This window comes from Halichoerus grypus, chromosome 13 (assembly GCF_964656455.1).
Source record: "Halichoerus grypus chromosome 13, mHalGry1.hap1.1, whole genome shotgun sequence".
NCBI classification, from domain to species: Eukaryota; Metazoa; Chordata; class Mammalia; order Carnivora; family Phocidae; genus Halichoerus; species Halichoerus grypus.
In genome coordinates, this window is record NC_135724.1 from 68,625,852 (window position 1) to 68,643,720 (window position 17,869).

The 17,869-nt window shown below is 50.5% G+C and overlaps 1 protein-coding gene across 2 annotated transcripts in view; it reads right to left on the bottom strand.

Moving 5' to 3' along the window:
- Positions 1-563: 563 nt before the first annotated feature.
- The window catches only part of SPECC1L (sperm antigen with calponin homology and coiled-coil domains 1 like), a 128,762-nt gene continuing 111,456 nt past the window's right edge, over positions 564-17,869 (bottom strand). For both annotated transcript variants that reach the window (XM_036077942.2, XM_078060707.1), the window contains 3 exons: positions 5,935-6,051; positions 5,068-5,127; positions 564-3,252 (listed from right to left, as the gene is read on the bottom strand). In XM_036077942.2, the coding sequence (XP_035933835.1) occupies positions 3,163-3,252; positions 5,068-5,127; positions 5,935-6,051 (267 nt within the window). In that variant the 3' untranslated portion in view covers positions 564-3,162. The remainder of the gene's footprint in view (positions 3,253-5,067; positions 5,128-5,934; positions 6,052-17,869) is intronic.

The window sequence follows — 17,869 nt, forward strand, 5'->3', positions numbered from 1 at the left end:
GTGTTGTCCTGGGCTGCGCTCCGTGGATTCATAATCATCCCACACAAGATGCGCAGGGAAAAAAAGACTTGACTGGTTTGCGTGCTCTGAGTGCTATAATTACCGATTCTTTTCCCTCTAATTTTATATATTCTGAAAATGATCTCCAAGAAGATGCACTGCTAGGGAAAAAAAAAAAAACAACCCTCAAGGCACCCCCCACCACCACTCCATTCCCCACAGCAGCACGTGTCTGGGCTACCACTGGGGAATGCCAGGGCTTCCGTTCTTGTGGTAACTTGGGCAGGGCTTCTGGGGTCTCAGGCCTGGGCATCTGGCCTGTAGCTCTGCTCTGCAGCCCAGGGTGGGACCTGGCAGACCCCAGCACCCGCCCCCACCCAGGTCCTCCCCCCAACACATTTCCTGGCCTGTGAGCTGCAGGGGAGGGGCAGCCAGAGCGGACGGAGCCTGGGCTCAGGAGCCCTCCTCCTGCCACAGCCAGTCCCGGGGGGGGCAGCCAGGGCCCTGTTCACACCACGTCAGGGGAGCAGCTGAAGTGTCGAGCTAGAAAAGCCCAAGCCTGATGCATTTCAGCAATTTTAATACATTTGAGAATATTTAATAGAACAAAATAAAAAAGTACTGTCAGTCAGCAGAAGCCCGTGGTTGAGAGATACAGAAATGTAACTGGCCCTTTTGCAGGAAAGCTTGTGCTTGAAGGGAGAAGAGGCAAAATGACTTCCTGGAGGCTTCACGTCAAGGGTCACTGGACCAAAAGCACCTCACAGTAGCACTTTTAGGTATATATGACCACCTAGAATTATCCCATAAAGCCAACAGTGTTATAAAAGGATCCTATTAGAAAAAGAAAAGTCATGCTTCTAGAATCTTCTCGCCTGTGGACCCATGTGCAAATGTAGGCGGCCCGGCTGGGCACCCCTGCACAGCCTCTTGTCAGGGAGGCAGAGATGGGCCCTTAAACAGGCTGGGCCTGGTCCCGGCACTTCCTGCGGCCACCCTCTCCCATCACTGACCTCAATGGCAGCCTTGTGGGCACAGTCCCAAGCCCCCCAGCATGAGCTGCCACAGCTGGCTCACTTGGCTAGGAAGGGACCAATGTGTGAACTGCCGACCCAGGAAAGTCTTCTTCATCAGACAAAAAAGCACCCCCCAACAATAATAAATAAAAACATGGCCACAGTCAGACACACTGGGTCCAGACAAGAGCACAGGCTTCCATGAGGGCAAATGAGAGCGAAAGTGGGACTCAGAAAGACCGAGTGGAGAGACATTTAAAAAACCGTAATTCTCACCTAACAGTCCCTCATCTGACAGCACAGGGCACCTGTCAACAGAACAACAGAAGCCAGAATGGAACCTGGTCAGGGAGGATGGGGACAGGTATCCGCCAGGGTCTTCCGGTGCGCTCTGGGGCTGGATTCTGCTCACTGAGCCTCACCTTCCTTAGCTGAAAACAGGCATTTCACAAAAAGCCTCCAGTTGGGGCAGCAGCCAGGGTGCCAGGTTAGGGCATGTGGGCAGGGTTGACGGGCACTTACCAGCCAGCTGGTGACCGTGGGCCAGCAGGCCACACACACACACACACACACACACACACACACACACACACAGCCCACTGCACAACAACCACGTTCTTTCCTAGGCTACAGACACGTCATGCTCCTAGTCTAGAACATCACGCGTGAACGCAGAACCCCCGGGCCCACGTGCTGGCTGGGCAGCCTTCTTCGCATCCTGTGGTTGGGGCAGCAATCCTGCTCCCACTGGTGGCAACTCTTCCTCGTGCTACTTTGCAGGCACCAAACACAGTTGTATTCTAGAAGCAACAGGTCTCGACACTGTTCAAACCAACAGCTACTGTGTTAGGCGCACGAGACGTGGGATCCCTGTTCCCAAGAAGGGCTGGGTCCCAGCCTGAGAGTCGCCTCAACAGAACCCCTCATAAGGCTTCGGTTCCACCGCACGGAAGGGGTGCTGCTGCGGCTGCCTGTCACTTGGCGTGCGTGGCAAGGGACCAACTCCATCACGGGGCTGCAGGCCACCAGCCCTGACACCATCTGCTCTGGCTGTGGTCACGGCGGCCTCCAAGACCCTCTATCCGGTGTACCCGTGCAAGGAGACTGAAGGCACTTCCTTAAATTCTTGCCCAGGAGGATTTCGTCTGAGTGACTCAGTGACTTTAAATTACCCGGCTGGGCTCCCTCCAGCTGTTCGGCTTTTTCTCCTGCTACTTCTGACTTCATTTCTGGCTTTCACCATGCTCGCGTCCAGATTTTGTGTTTTATCTCTATGTTTACTAAGACAATTTAACTTTGGTACTAACAGAACAGGAGGTATCTTCCCCCAATATTGCTCTTAAGGAAAAAAAATTTTTTTTAACTAGAACTCCTTTTGACCAATTCTTTTGTCCAGAAACCTAAAGTCAGAGCTGGGTTCCCAAGCCCCTTCCAGGCTAAAGGACAGGTTGGCAGCGGCGAGGCCAGGGGGCCGCCTCTGCTCGACGGGGGCCCAGGCACAAAACCAACCCTTCAGCAGCGGCAGGCGCCACCAGCCGGGACCTCGAGTCACGATCATCTGTTAGCTCAAGTTGTAAACATCTAAATCACGCGGGCCAGGCCAGCCCTGCCACGTGCAATCAGTGGCCGCCCCACTGCCATGGTGATGCACTCCGTGGCCCTCCACGTCCAGGGCCGCAGCCTGCTCTCCAGGCACCTCTGCCAGGCACCGAGTCCCCGGCCTGGTTCTCACGAGTGCCAGAAGCCGCACCGGTGAGTAGTCAAGAAGCGCTGTGGCTAAAGCTTTCACTAACCCCCCGTGAGCTGCCCCCAGAGTTTCAGCCCCTTCCCCGACTTGAGCTGCGCATGAGCTGGTTTTTACACCCCACGGCACTAATGCAGTTCAATATTCTCTTCAGAAAAAACTCTGGCAGCAAACAGCGTGTGCGCCGTGTGTGGAGCCCATGCCGACCTTGGCCGGACGGGTCGTGTGCACGGAGCCGGCCGCGAGCCGGGGGCCACGGAGGCCCGAGTTCTCCTGACTCAGAAGCCCCGGCTGAAGGCTCACACGCTGCGGGGCGGCCCAGAGAGTCGCTGAAAGCTTTACGGGGTGCGTAGCTAATGGCGTTGGTGTCACTTGGTAACGGGGAGAGTCCTTCCGGTGTGCTCAGGTTTCGAAGTACTTGTAGATTGCGGTCACGTAGAGCATCACGCTCTGCCAATCAGGCCGCTCAGTCCGCACCATCTCATTAATGTCCTGGCGGAGAAGGAAGAAACCTGGTTAGAACCCCGGGTCACCCCTGGGCCCGTCCCGACAGGCTCCCTGACACTACACGGGCCCTTGCACGGGGCGGGGCCTCTGACTTTGGGCCAAGCCTGATCACACCCGCCGACAGCCTGGCTGGGATGCCTGCTCCCTCGCTGCCGAGTGTGCCTGGAAGCGTCCGCATGGTCCCCGAGCTGCCCGTCTGTGCCCGAGCCCTGCCCCAGAGCAGCATACCGGGGCGCCCCTGCTCCCAGCCACGGCCCTCCGAGGCTGGCTTTCGTCTTTGGGGCCTCAATCCCTGTCTGCTTCTTTTCTTAAACCGCTCCATGTGCTCGCTTCTGAGAGCACTTCTCACCCCAGTCTCTGTCCTAGGAGAGTCTCTGTGCACCCAGGGCTCCCAGAACTCAACTTTCCAGTGCCCTTCACCATGGCAACCATCTGAAAGCATCAAAGACACTGTTTTCTAATTGTACCCTGCAGAATACCAGTCATCTGTGAGATGCCAGCTGATGAAAACGAACGTGGGAAACCCAGGACTTGGATACGGGACTGGGAGGCCCCCAGAAGAGACCCACTGTTGCTGAAGAACATCCGTGACTTTCCAGGGGAACCTCGCTCCAGAGCACTGCTCTGGGAGGTTCCATAGGTGAGGCCATGGCCAGCAGGATGGAACGGGCCACCCACTGGTGACTTGGTACAGAAAAAAGAAAACATGTTTGTTCAATATAAGATCTTGATCAATATAAAGTTTTTTTTTTGGAGGGGTGGAAATGGCCCACTTTTTATATGTTGGAACTTTACATGTGTTGTAAAATACCAGGATAACAGAAAACATTTCAATAATGGTAACTTCTCTTTCTCTCTGTACAACTGAATAGAGGCCACCCTAAACAAGCCTATTTCTATCAAGTCAGAAGATACACTTCTGGAACTCTACACAAACACTCCTGTTGGGGTAAATATGAATGTAAACACTTCTTCAAAGCCACCCAGCTGTTACCAGTCAGGGTGAGGGGTGCCCTTGGGGCAGTGACCTGGCCTCCCAGGGCTCTTACTCTGCAGAACTCCCCGAGCTGCGCACTGGCCGCCGCGTGTCGCTGGATAACACCACCGCTGCGGTCCCGAGTTTATATAATCTAAGTGTCGCTGGGTGTGGAAGGCCTGGCTTTGCATCTGGACACAGTATCTTTTTCAGAAAGTCAGAGTGGTGACGGGGCAAGAGCTCTGACGGAAGCACGGCTGTTGGGAGCTACTGTGGGTGCCGGGCAGCGGCCTGACAACCCTGAGACGCGAGGGTTTTCTACAACTCATGCCCCCCCACCCCCCATGAGTGGCGTTTGCCACGGCCCCTGAAGCACGGGAGCGCCTGCTCGGCCTCTAAAGCCTCCTTCTTTGCCTTGCATCGCCTCCCCTCTCCCTCTAGTTTGACAAAAGGCAGACAGACCTGCAGGAATATGCCTCTGACAGTGACTTGTTATAAACTTGTTAGTATTTTTTCTTCTGAACCCAGGGATTCGACTAGAAAAGGTGACTCTGAGGAAGTCAAAGTTGCCGGGCTGTGGTCAGGATGACTCTGCCCACCTCAGACCGCTCCCTCAAGACAATTCACTTGAGGCATAAAGTGCCCATGGGACTGAGGTGAAACCCTGCCTGCACCCCTGACGGGACACTCGCTCGGGTGGCCAGTGTGGCCCCCCAGCCCCACCCACTAGCCCCCTGCTCATCAGGCCACCACACCACCCAGATCTCCCTTAATGAGAAGGAAACTCTTCCGAACAAAAAGGAGGGGCCCTGCCAATGACTCACCAGTGTGGATTTGATGCCAACGCTCTCGGCCGCCTGGAAGGCCAGGGTGAAGTTCCTTCGCTGTAAAACAAACTGTGTGACTGGAGTGGACAAGCAAGGCCAGGAAGAAGGCGGCCTGCACTACTCACGATGCTGGGGAAGACGGACAGCCACCTCCACTTGGGACCAGAACAAACCTACGCTGGAGCCCTCGGAGCCCCCACCAACCCTGACTGCCCCTCTGCAGGGCCCAGCTGCTCCTCTCGTGACCGTCCGTGGAGCAATCTCCACACGCTCATTCCTTCCTCACTGTGCAAAAGGGCCACTTTCAACACATCAGTCCTGAGCCGCCTGGACCCGGACCCCAAAAGCCAATCAGAAACACCTGTCAAGTGAGCTAGCCCCCCGGGAGGAATTTCAAGCGTTATCTGAGGGCAGGAGGGAACCAGAGGAGGGCTCAAGCCGGGGACCTCTGCCAGTGCCCATCTGGACAGGGGCTGTCCCCGAGCAGCTCCGTGAGTGGGATGGCTGGACCACACGGGGCTGGCAGGGGACTGGCCTGGCGTGGGAAGCACTGCCCAGACCACTCATGCCTTGAGCGGCTCTCAAGGGTATAAAGCTCGTGATCCTAAATGTCACCACCCAGGAAGGCTGAGCGCTCCCACTGGGAATGCTGTAACTTGGGGAATGCTGAACCCACCAAATGTCCCACACAAGGCAGGTCAGGGACTGGCTGGCTCAGCACTAACACCTCAATCCCAGAATAAGACCAAGCTGAGATGGGGCCGCTGTGAGCCAATACCGTGGCGGGGGCCCTGCTGCTGGAAGGCTCTGTCTCCCCTGTGTGGTAAGGACGCCAGGAGCTGGGCTGTTTCACAGCCAGCCTACCTTATCTTGGCTGTTCAGCTCTTGGTACGGAATGTGGGCCGGAAGGTACGTATGCAGGAGAGCGCAGAAGGCCAGTCCGTCATTCCAGCTGCTGCTGAAGTTTGTAATGTCAATATTCTGAAGGAAAAGAAAAATAACGTGTAAGTAACACACCTTGTGATCTTCTCAGGAGCATGCTGAGGAGGGGGAAGGCGGCCTTGGATGCCACATGGCCTCCAAACCCCAGGCGGGGGGAGCCTCTGGAGAAGGCACAGTGTGCTAGGGGTCATGTCCCAAGACCGGCAGGTGTCAGGGACTGGCCTTTTCAGCGGGTGCCCATCCCATCCTGCCTACCACCCACAGGTCACTGCCCCCTTGGCCGAACACATCTGAGCCACCTCCCCCTCATGGGAAGAACTCTGGGCACAGAGAGCTGGTCTGGCAGCTCTGCAGCCTCGTGGGGCCCTGGGGAGCAAAAGTGCTATGTTAAGAAGTTATGATTCCGCCTGACCTCCCGTTAGGGCTCTAGGCACAGATTTACAGTCCATCAAAACCTCTGTGTTCTGAGGACGTCAACAGCTGCCTTCTTGCCTTAGGAGACACTGGGAGCCAACTGATGCTGGGGCTGTGTGCTTTCCCACAGAGCCTCTCCACGCATCACCTCGACTTTCTTGGAAGAGGTGTCTCTTTCCACATTCATAGTAAATTATTTGCAACTATAAAAGTAACATAGTCGGAAATAGTTGACCATATGATAACACAGTTTGGCTATTATGGAGCCTTTACCTTTATTTGCAAAAATCCTTTTGAAGTTGAAACTCCAGTTAAATTTTGGAAATTCACACACTTTATGTAAATGCCACAGACTGAAAAAGAGAGCACTTCCCAAACACCTCTTGTCTGAGGCCCCACTGTTTCTTTCACGCAGACTTCAGCTGCATCAAGGGTTAGCTCCTCGGGTACTGGGAAGCCCAGACTTTATTAGTGAAGGCAACCCCCCCACTCCTGGATACAGGTTGCCACTCCTCCCAGGGACAAGCGATCACAGCGATCCAAATACTGTGCGTATGTGTATAGGGTTTTACAAACTCTACCATCCCTCACCCCAGGTTTACAAACTGTTAGGTCCTCACACGAAGTAGGGGACCTGGGGCTCATGGACGGGGGCAGGTGGGGAGGATAGGACCAGGTTGGGCAAGTGGCCCTTCCGGGAAAACAGTCTTAATCCAGACTCACAGCTTGCGGTCAGTCCCCTTACAAAAAGAGCGAGTAGCATGGAAGAGAGTGGGGCTGATCTTTTCATCGGCCTCGTCACTGAAATGGTTTCTCTGGCCCCTGACTGCAGACACCCAGAATGCTGCCCTCTGGGGGGGCTTCCACTCAAGCACAAGCCTTCAAAAAGGGGGCAGCTCTGTGGGCTATCATTCCAGAGGTCATTTCCCCTTGGTAACCCGATTATCTGGGGCGGCCAGTCTCACCAATCTGGCCTGAAAGCATTGTTCAGAAACTGTGGTGAGGAAAATTACCAGATTAAAGCACAAAAGGATGCAAACCTGCCAAGAGTCCCAGGGAAGGTCTCAGCAAGCTTTCAGGGCCATCTGACTTGGCCTCTATGAGTGAGCCCGCCAACCCTTCCCCGGCCACCGGGGCTGGGCAGGTCCTCCCTACCTCCAGGCTGCAGTTCCCCCACTTCCTGGCCACGAAGACACAGCCCAGGCAAGCATTCCTGTCCCAACCCTGACAGGCCCCCTCTCCGGCGGACAATGACAGTCCCTGCCTCCTGTGAGGGTGCAACCAGCAGTGTCCGAGAGTTACTGCTGATCGCTGCCAGAGCAAACGGGCCTCCTTCATCTCATCGGAATCTCAGGAAGCAGCCAGCCAGGGGTGTCGGTGCCAGCTGGGAGGAAACTGGAACCAGGGAAGGGAAGTGACCTGTCCAAGGTGCTGGGCCGGCAGCAGGGAGGACAGGGTATCATCTTAATCCCACCATCACCCAGGAGCAGTTTTAGATAAGGAGGCCCAGGTTCCAGAGCTGATTTGGGTGGTTATTCAAACTCAGTCCCGTCCCAAGCCCGGCCATGCTCCTCCTAGGAACCCGACCAGATCTCCAGACAAGTGCCCTGATCAAAGAGCCGAGGGCACCTCGTACCATCGCACAGACGACAGGGCAAGCAGCCTCTTATTGGCTTGTCCAAGCCCTGTGTGAGGCCGGCGGCAACATGTGGCCGCTGAGGACTCCCAGCCCTTGCCCCCGGAGGCCACATTCATTTCTGGAAGAAAACAAATCTCCACTTCCTGCCGCCGCAGCCCCCTCTCCAGCTCCCTGAAAGGCAGGCGTCTGGCAGAGCCGCCTACGTGCCTGGCCTCCCCGCGCCGCACGCCAGAGGCTCCTACAGCAGAGGAAACGGCTGCGCCCCAGCTCCCCAGCTGTGGGAACCCCAGCCTTCCCCAGCTTCCTCAACACAAACCTGACCTCAAGCCTGGAACCTCCAGGCAGAGCAGCGACTTCATTTACAAAACATGCCAAAGAAATTTAAACAATGAGGAACAATGGTTTCTCGAGTTCCAGGGTAGGGGGAGTTAACTTTGAAGTACCTGACAACCAAACTTCCGAAGTCCAAGCCCAGGCAGGCTGGCAGGTGTCTCAGCCTCCACCAGTTGGAGGGAGCCAGGCTGGGCACTGTACCCTGCAGGGGACAGCGAGGCCACAACGCACCGAATCCAAGTGAGGCCTCTGAGTGCTCTGCCCACCCCTGTCCCTCCACCTCCTCACCCATCCCGAGACACCCTGGGGGAAAATGAGGCTGGGGCTTCAAGGAAAGTGGAGAAAAGCCTAACATCTGAGAAAGCAGGCCCCAGGCAAGGCTGCCACCACCCCAAGCCACCACAACAGCGCTGGCCCTGTGCCCTCCACTCCCCATCTCACTGCTTGTTTCACTGTTTTTGAGGATCAGGGCTGCAAAATCAAACTACTGGGAAATAATGCAGATTGAACAGAGAAAAGTCTATATAAACAACAAATCCAGTTCTCTGAGGCCGAAAAGGGTGCTAGAAAAGTCCCCTGGCTTCCTCTGTGGAGCTCTTGATTCCGCGGCTATTAATTTAGGTTTAAGAAGCCACCTCATCGCAAAGTTCAATTATCCGTAATGGTCTTATGACATTCACAGATATGCTTTTTGACATGTTTGTTTCACAAAGGTTGTCTAGAAATGGACTATTTTTAAAAAGCGGCATTTTTCGGTGCATAAGGAAAAACCCTTGACTGTAAAGCCCAAGTGCACTTCTCTCTGGGCAGAAGGGCCCATTTACATTTTGCAGATCAGCGCAGGGGCTGCGGAGGGTCAAGGGCCTTCCACCCACACAGGTCCTGACCCCTACATGGATGGCTGCTTCAAGCAGGCCAGCCAACACCTTTAAAATAAACTATTCTTAAAGCCCCAAAATGGGTGTTTTGAGGGGAATATGCACACTAATGGAAGAACTTTCTATTGCTCACTATTCACAGGCAATGGTGCCAAGCTCTGTAAGAAGGGAACAATTTTCTTTTTAAAATAGGGACAATGGAACATACTAGTAACTGTAATGTAAGTTTCTAATTAATGAATTCAGATTTTGCATTTGGTTTTCAGGTCAACTCAGGATTTTTCTACTCTTTCAGGTAAGTCTATGTTTGGATTAGGCGGACAAAAAGGAGATGGTTATGATATGTGTCAACAAAAGTTCAAGAAAGCATTCAGCACAGACTCAAATGAGGTGCTCTGCCACATTTTCTCCTACAGGCGCACATCCTCCCATCCAGGACCTCCCATCCAGGAAATGTCCACTAAGAGATCTCACAGGGAAGATGGACGTGGCCTGCTTCACAAGCCCATCTGCTGTCCTTTTCACTATCATAAAAATTCAAGACATAGACTCGTAAAATCGCCCAACACCTCACACCCCTCCACAGGACCAGCTGGGCGTTTCCCACTTGCTCCTTCCTGAGCTGGGCCAGAAGCCTTCACCTGCTCCTATGACTAAGATATGATGCTGTCCTCTGCCTACAGCCTTCACGTGGCCCCACTTTGGTGTGCCCTTGTATGCACTGAGAGTTGAGGGAGTGGGGTAAGTGAGCGAAAAAATTACACAAATCTCCACGGAAAAGGATAAAAAATGTCATAAAACATCGTTAAAAATGTTTTAATTTGTCTGAAGTTTAATTAAAGGCCATAAAATACACCCCCTAATACCACATGTTCTTTAAATAGTTATTAAGGTTCTGATCTATTTAAGGAAATGCCACTTTTATGGGCATAGGGCAAGAAGCCAAACATCATGATTCATCTCTCTGCTCACACCGACTTCCTTAGGCCCATCTCAACTGTTGACAGTGGTGTCACAGGCCCAAACACAGGCAGAGAGGCAGGGTCCTGCCCTTGACTGAAGATACTGGGAATGCCACCTGCTGGGGGTCCACAGCCCAGCCTTCAGGAGGTACAAGTGAATTACAAACAAAACCCCTACCCAGTTGCCTCAGCCCCAGGCCAGGGGGCAAGGTCTGGAGGGAAATCTGGGGTATATTTTTTTGTGTGGTATGGTAAGGGGGTGTGATGTCTAAAAGAGAGGGAAAAAACATCAAGAGACAGTATTTACCACTGCCGGTAGTGTTAAATACAGAAGGCCCCAGAAGACCCTGGAAGTTAACAAGCAAAAACCTGCTTGGTGCCCAGGGTTGCCACGGTGTAGACTGGTAGGCCCACTCTGGCTGCAGATCTAAGGGTGTTGCCCTGGGGACTTTAGTGCGGTCTCCCTTATGAAGTTTAGCCAAGCTCTGCTCCAGGTCAGGGGAAAGGAGAGGAGGGGAGGAGAAGAAGGGCAGGCAGCACATGTCCATGAGGCTTGCTTATCATGAAGTCCAGGTACTGGGACTATGTGGTGAAGTGAGAGTAAGGAAGCAAGCCAGGGCAGACAGCCCAGGGTGAGCCAGCAATCCTGAAGACAGGGCTCTGCATCTTGTGCCCCTTGTCAGGGAGGGGGTTCCAACAAGGACCTTCAATCTTCGCTGTGCATCAGAATCACCTGCAGGGCCTTTTCAAGGCAACATGCTCAGCTCTACCCCAGAGAGGCTGACCCAGTTGTCTGGACATTATTTTTGTTAAAGGTCCCCAGATGACCTGAGTCAGGACCACTGATCTAAAGACTGACGGCGGGTGGAAGTGCAGTGGATGGGAACATTATTTAAAAGGTCAAATCTGGGAGTTCATGATGATGCTCACAGAAGCACACCCAGCCCAGCTTGGAAACCACTCATGATCCTAAGTGCTGGGAAATCAAGGGAGAGGATCAAGCACTGGATGGAACTTTCCTGACCCAACTGGACAGCAAGGCAATTAAACAGCTGACAAAGGAGTTTGTCTGTGAAGAGGAATCCAATGAAGCAGGAGTGACTGACAGAAATGGAATGGCATCACTTGGCAACGATGATGAGTGGCCAGGGCCGTCTCAGAGAGAGAGAGCCGGTCCTGCTCTGTTCTACCTGGAGAGAATGGACACAACTCCACAACTGAGGTGTTTCTGCCAAGAACTAGAACTGGAATCAGATCTAACCTCTAGTTCTATCTTCTAGCTTATACCAGGGGAGAACACCACAGGGATGTTGTAAGCGAAACCTAAAATGTACAAGTTCTGTAAGATACATGATCCAGTTCCTTCAAGAAGACAAACTGAAAGGGGGGAAAAGAAGAGAGAAATTTAAGATTAAAACTGACTAAAAGAAGTTTATTATCCAAATGCAAAGTATGAACCTTATCTGGATCTTCATTCTAGCAAACCAACTATAAAATCATGTTTCAATCGGGAAGTTTAAACTAAATGTGAGATGACATTAAAGGGCTGGGAGTTGTTCTGGAAACCTCCAGGTGTGGGTGGAGAGCGCGAGGACCAGGTGCAATGACTTGTGCCCGGGGGACATGTGCTCAGGGTCGCTTTACCACTCTCATTACTTTAGTGGGTATCTGAAAATTTCCATGAAAAACAAACCAAGCTACAACTCAACAACCCAACTGAAAGACAAACAACCCAACTGCCCAAATGCAAAACGGGCAAAGGATCTGAACAGACATTTTTTCAAAGACGACAAATGGACAGCCAACAGCACACAAGAAGATACTCAACTCCATTAGTCAGTAGGAAATGCAAATCAAAACCACCAAGAGCTACCACTTCATATCCAATACGATGCATATTATTTTACAAAATGGAGTAACAAGTGCTGGCGAGGATGTAAAGAAATGAAATTGTACACTGCTGGTGGGAATGCAAAATGCTGCATCCGCTGCGGCAGTCCCTCGGCAAGTCACACAGAGAACTGCCGGATGACCTAGCACTTCCAGTCTGGGCAAACACCTCAAAGAAGTGAACACCAGTGTTGAAACTAATCCCTGCACAGGAATGTCCATAGCAGCATTACTCACAACAGCCAAAACGTGGAAACAACCACGCAACAAATGTCCACCAATGAGAAAAACAGATAAACGTGATGTGGTATGTCCACACAATGGAATCTTTTTGAGCCCTTAAAATAAAATGAAGTACTGACACATGTTACAACGTGGATAAATCTTGAAACGTTCTGCCAGGTGAAAGCTAGACACATAGGCCACATGTTTGTTGTATGACTCCATTTATATGTAGTAACCAAACTGGTGAGGTTCAGAGACAGAAAGCAGATTACTGGTTGCCAGGGGCCAGAAATACGGAGTGACTGCTAATGGGTATGGGGGTTTCCCTTTGGGGTGAGGAAGAGTTCTGGAACCAGACAGTAGTGAATACCATGAATGAACTTTAATGTCCCTGAACTGTAGACTTAAAAATGGCTGGAACAACAACAACCCCCCCAAAAAAAACAAAAACAAAAACTGGTAGATGTTCTGAAGTAGTTCACGCTCAATAAACTCTATACACTGAGTAGATCTCATAAGCAGCCAACTTATCCTAGAGTGTTCATTGAAGAGTTATGTTGCTTAAATGTAATGATTCAAGAGTGGGTTTTATGGGAATATTTATGGCCCTACTTAAAAAAAAAATTTCTTGGCGCCTGGGTGGCTCATTTGGTTAAGCGACTGCCTTCGGCTTAGGTCATGATCCTGGAGTCCAGGGATTGAGTCCCACATCAGGCTCCCTGCTCAGCAGGGAGTATGCTTCTCCCTCTGACCCTCCTCCCTCTCATGCTCTCTCTCATTCTCTCTCTCACAAATAAATAAAATCTTAAAAAAAAAAAAATTTTTTTTTTCTTAAAAACAAACAATAAACATTAAATCATTCTCTGTGCACGGCTGCTCCAAAGTCAGGAGAGGGAAGCTGCCCTGGTTCTCTGGGTGAGGCAGCCAGGTTTAACCACAATGATGTTGCCCAAAGTAGCAAGCACACTTCTAGGATACAGCTCCAACGGTACTGAAACTTCACAAAAGCAAAATCTAAGGTACAATAACAACAACATTTTGGGTTTAATGTGCTATAAATTGTTTCAGTCAAATGAACCTATTTTGGGGGAACAATTCAGAATTAGTTAGCAAATGTCACCCTAAGAGACGGGATTAACGTCCCTGCGTTTCCCATAAACCCCTCCAAAGGGAGACCTTTCACAGGAACCAGGATGCCTGCTTTTTGAAAATTCAGGAAAACTACCACTAGGAAGGGATGGCAGGCAAGAGCCGATGGCTAGGTCACAGCTGATTCATGAGCCCTGGGTATGTTGTGAGCAGTCTTATGAGGAGCTCAGGAATTAGTCCTGCCTTTTCTAGCTTTTGTTTAGCTTTGGCAGGGGTTATTACTCACTAAAATGCAATTTGAACTAAAGGAAACACTCACAGTAATCCTCAAGCAACATTTACCATGGTGTGTGCTCTGGGGAAGGGCTTGGCAGAGGAGGAGGAGAGAAGCTGTGTCTCCTTGTCCTAACCCCCAACAGCTTCCCTGAGAATTTGTGTGTTTGAGGGCAAGAAAATTAGGCATTCCAAAACATCCTTGGGATGGCCTCCTTTAGTTTACCCTTGAGACAAATGCCACCAATTTTGTACTCAGGCTCTAAAACAGATGGATGCAGGGTAATCTGGGTGCTGTGCGCCTTGAAGGCTGCCCAATAGAAGAAGCCATGGCTCACACAAACACCCTGTTCAGATGCCTTCTCTGAGGAAAAGGTGACAGGAACAAGCTCTTTACAAGGCTGACTGCTTCTCCATTTTAAGTCTTAGGAAATTCTTTATACCGATGTGAAAGCCACCGCTCTGGAAAAGCAGAATGGTGTGACAGAGGCATCATGGGTTTGAACGAGTCCCTCAGACCTGGGCTTTGAATGTTGGGGTTAGTCCCTACTAGCTCCAAGACTGTGGGGGCAGTTTACCTCGCAGGAGTCTCCGTTCTCTCCGCAAAATAGGAAAGATAACCCAGTTATGAGGATTTGTAAGACAGAGTCTGTGAGGTACATGGAACAGCTCCTTCGGCTGGAGCTCAGCATATCCTTTCCCCCCTCCCCCGAGATGGTGCTGATTCCACCTTCCAGACCAAACAAGCATGAGACAGCAAACTGCTGTCCCCGCCCCAGGAGAGGCCCTGGAGTACCAGAAGACAGCCATGCTGGTTCCAAGTCCCTCTCCTCTAGTTCACACCCTGGAACTTCGGGACACCTGCTGTCTGGGCCAGAGATGCAGGTCTGATGGCTCTGTGACAGTCACACGGACTTCTGTCACATGTCTCCCCTGTGCCTACTGCAACAAACGGCACGCATATGACTCCGTTTCCCTCTCTCAAAGAGTGTTTTTGCCAAGCACTGACCTGAAAACCTAGCACACTCTTCAGGCACTTCACAAAGGTTTGCTGAATAACGTGCTCGTTTAAGAAAACTCTGAGAGAATGTAGAGAAATTTAGGAAAAAAGGTCCAGAGGATCTGAAAGCTTCAGTACGGAGGTAGGTCTTAAAAAACAAACAAACAAACAAAAAATGCTTCAGCTTCTAAAAATGAGGGCTGCTAGAAGACAGTACTTATAAAGCATGAAGGATAGACACAAAACATACCTACACTCATCCAAACACCTTAAATTTGAAAAATGTAATTTATGCACAAAAGGATACTACCACACAGAGACTGCATCATTAATCCTACACAGAACAAAGATTTAGACCAGGGCACTGGTGGCAAGCCCCTAGCAGGGAAGGTGCCCATTTGGATGCATCGTCATCTTCCTGGTACTCACGTTTCAAGGGAGAATCGCCTGCCCCTGAGAACACCCTCTGATACATCCCCAGACAAAACATGAGCCTAGAAAGACTACTGGTCTGCCCTGGCATGGCACTTCTATTTCTGAAATCACAGGGAATGTACCTGGTCTGACCCAGGACACCAAAGTACAAGGCAGCGTGGATATGAAGTGGGTGTGGTCTTTCAGTAGCTTGGGAAGGAAATGATCTCGGGAAAGAGATGCTCAATAGAGTGCTCACCTTAAGAGGAACTTATCTTACTGCTTAGGGCCGGAATTAAAGTGTTCTTTTAAATCTTTCAGGGTATTTGTTTCTACACCTATAAGGTATCATTTTGGCAGAGGGAAAATGGCAAAACATCCAAAAACAGGTATCACCCTCTTGTACACCCAAACTCAGTGGTTTACTTACCTTCCCATTAGTGTAGTAAATGTGAAGGGAAATGGTGAAACACTTTACCCTGGACCAAACATAACCAGATACCACCAGTGGGAGAACATGATGCTGTCACAAGGGAGGGGAGGAGCCTACGTGCCGCTGGGGCCCTGTACGTGGCGCTTTACTCCTGACCCCATACTTTTCTGGTTTTGTTTTGCATGCAAGTTGGTCACAGGCACTTTTTGTCGTTTCCTGGTAAAATACACATTAGGATGCAGCCAGATAGAGAGGGTTGAGGGTCATAAGGAGGGATATGAGGCAGCAGAAGTAAAGGCCACTCAAAACTGGATTCTACACAGTACAGTCATGAATGTTTATGATTACAAATCTGAGTCATTAAAAAGGTTAAGGCATCATTTTAAAAGGCCTGGAAATATTATTACGTTTCAGAAATAACTTCGAAAGTTCCCTGAGGGCAAAGGTCATGCTCTAGACTGCATCATATCCTTCCTTGTATTTAACGACCATTCTGCTTGTGCACAGGCACTTTGTGGAAGAAGATACATGGATGGCAAACAAGCACACGGAAAGATGCTCAACACCATTAGTTCCCAGGTGACTGGAAAATTAAAACCACGATGAGATATCACCACACAGTTATTAGAACAGCTGGAGGCCGACCACACGAAGTCTTGGTGAGGATGTAAAGGAACTGGAACTCTCTCACACTGCTGATGCAGCCACTTTGGAAGACCGTCTGGCAGATTCTTAAAGTGTGACACCTATAGCTACCACATGATCCAGCCAATCCACTTTTCAGACGTCTATGCAAACACCTGCACATGAATGTTCACAGGAGCTTTACTTAGAAGCAATAACTGGAAACAACCCAATGTCTAGCAACAGCTGAATGGATAAACAAATGGTGATGTTTCCATAAAATGGACTTGCTCTTCAGGAAAAAAAAAAAAAGGAAATGAATTATTGATATACACAATATGAATAAATCTCACAATCATTATGCTAAGTGACAGAAGCCAGAACCCTCCCCAAATTATACATGCTATGATCCCATTTATACCAAATTATAAAAAATGCGAACACTACGCAGTGACAGCAGATCATGGCTGCCTGGGGGCGGCAGTGGGAAAAGGCAGGATGAAGAGGATACAAAGAGGCTTAAGGAATCTTCTGTGGACCTCGATATACTCACCATGTGTGGGGACGGTTTCACAGGCCAAAGTCAGCAAATCGTAGACTTTAAATATGTGCAGTTGATTATATGTCAATTCTACCTCAATGCATCTGTTTTTTTCAAACAAGGGATCTCAGGGCCACAAACACATTTAGGTGCCACCTAGGTTCTCTCCGTTTTTAAGTTTTGTACTTCTTCCCAGTATTTCAGAGTGCCGTAACCTGAATGTAGTTCCGGGTTAAACCGCGGTGGAACCAGACACAGTCCAACTGACTCTGATGGAACCCACACCCTGGGTGGGCTCTGAGAAGGCGGACAGTCATATCCCCGAGTTCTCAGGGTGCTGCGTGATTTGCTACACAGACCTATACAGGCAAATGCATCTAGCTTTCATAAGGTAGACTTCTTTGCCAGACTGCCCCTACTCTATCCAGGTTCCCTCTCACCTGTGAGGCAGTATTTTTAAAAATATCATTATAAGGTTATGCCAGGTTAATGTCATGTTATTGGCTGTTCTACTTAAATAAAAAACAACAGTCTCTGTGGCAGACTGGATTTTTCGAAAAAGGCCACAGCAGTACTTCTGGCCCTATATCCTCTCCAGAACCTTGCTGCGTCCCATCAGGAGGTGGAATCTAGCTCCCTTCCCCTTGCAACTGGACAGGCTTTTGTGCCTGCCTCGACAAACAGAATGTGGCAGAAGAGATGCTGCATGACCCCCAAGACTAGGTCATAAAAGATGAGGGGCTACTGCCCATCTCTCTCGGGTCATTTGCCCTGGAACACAGCCAGCGTGCCGTTAGGAAGCCCAGTGAAAATCTCAGCTACCATCAGCCACCAGACATGAGGAGGGCAGGAGCCTCAGATGGAAGTTGAATGGAGCAGAGATGAGCTGTCCCCACTAAGCTCCACCCAAACTGTAGATTTATGGGCTAAATAAATGTCATCATTATTTTAAGCCATTAACTTTTTGGGGTGGTGTTTGTTATGCAGCAGTAGGTAACTAGACCAGCCTCCTTTCTCCTGGATCTAAAGAGCCCTTTTGGAAAGGAAACTAGTTTGTCTTTCCTCCTCCCTCCAGTATCTAATGGTTAATTACCCTTTCCATAATTATATATCATGAGGCAGCAACAGAGCATCTTTACAAA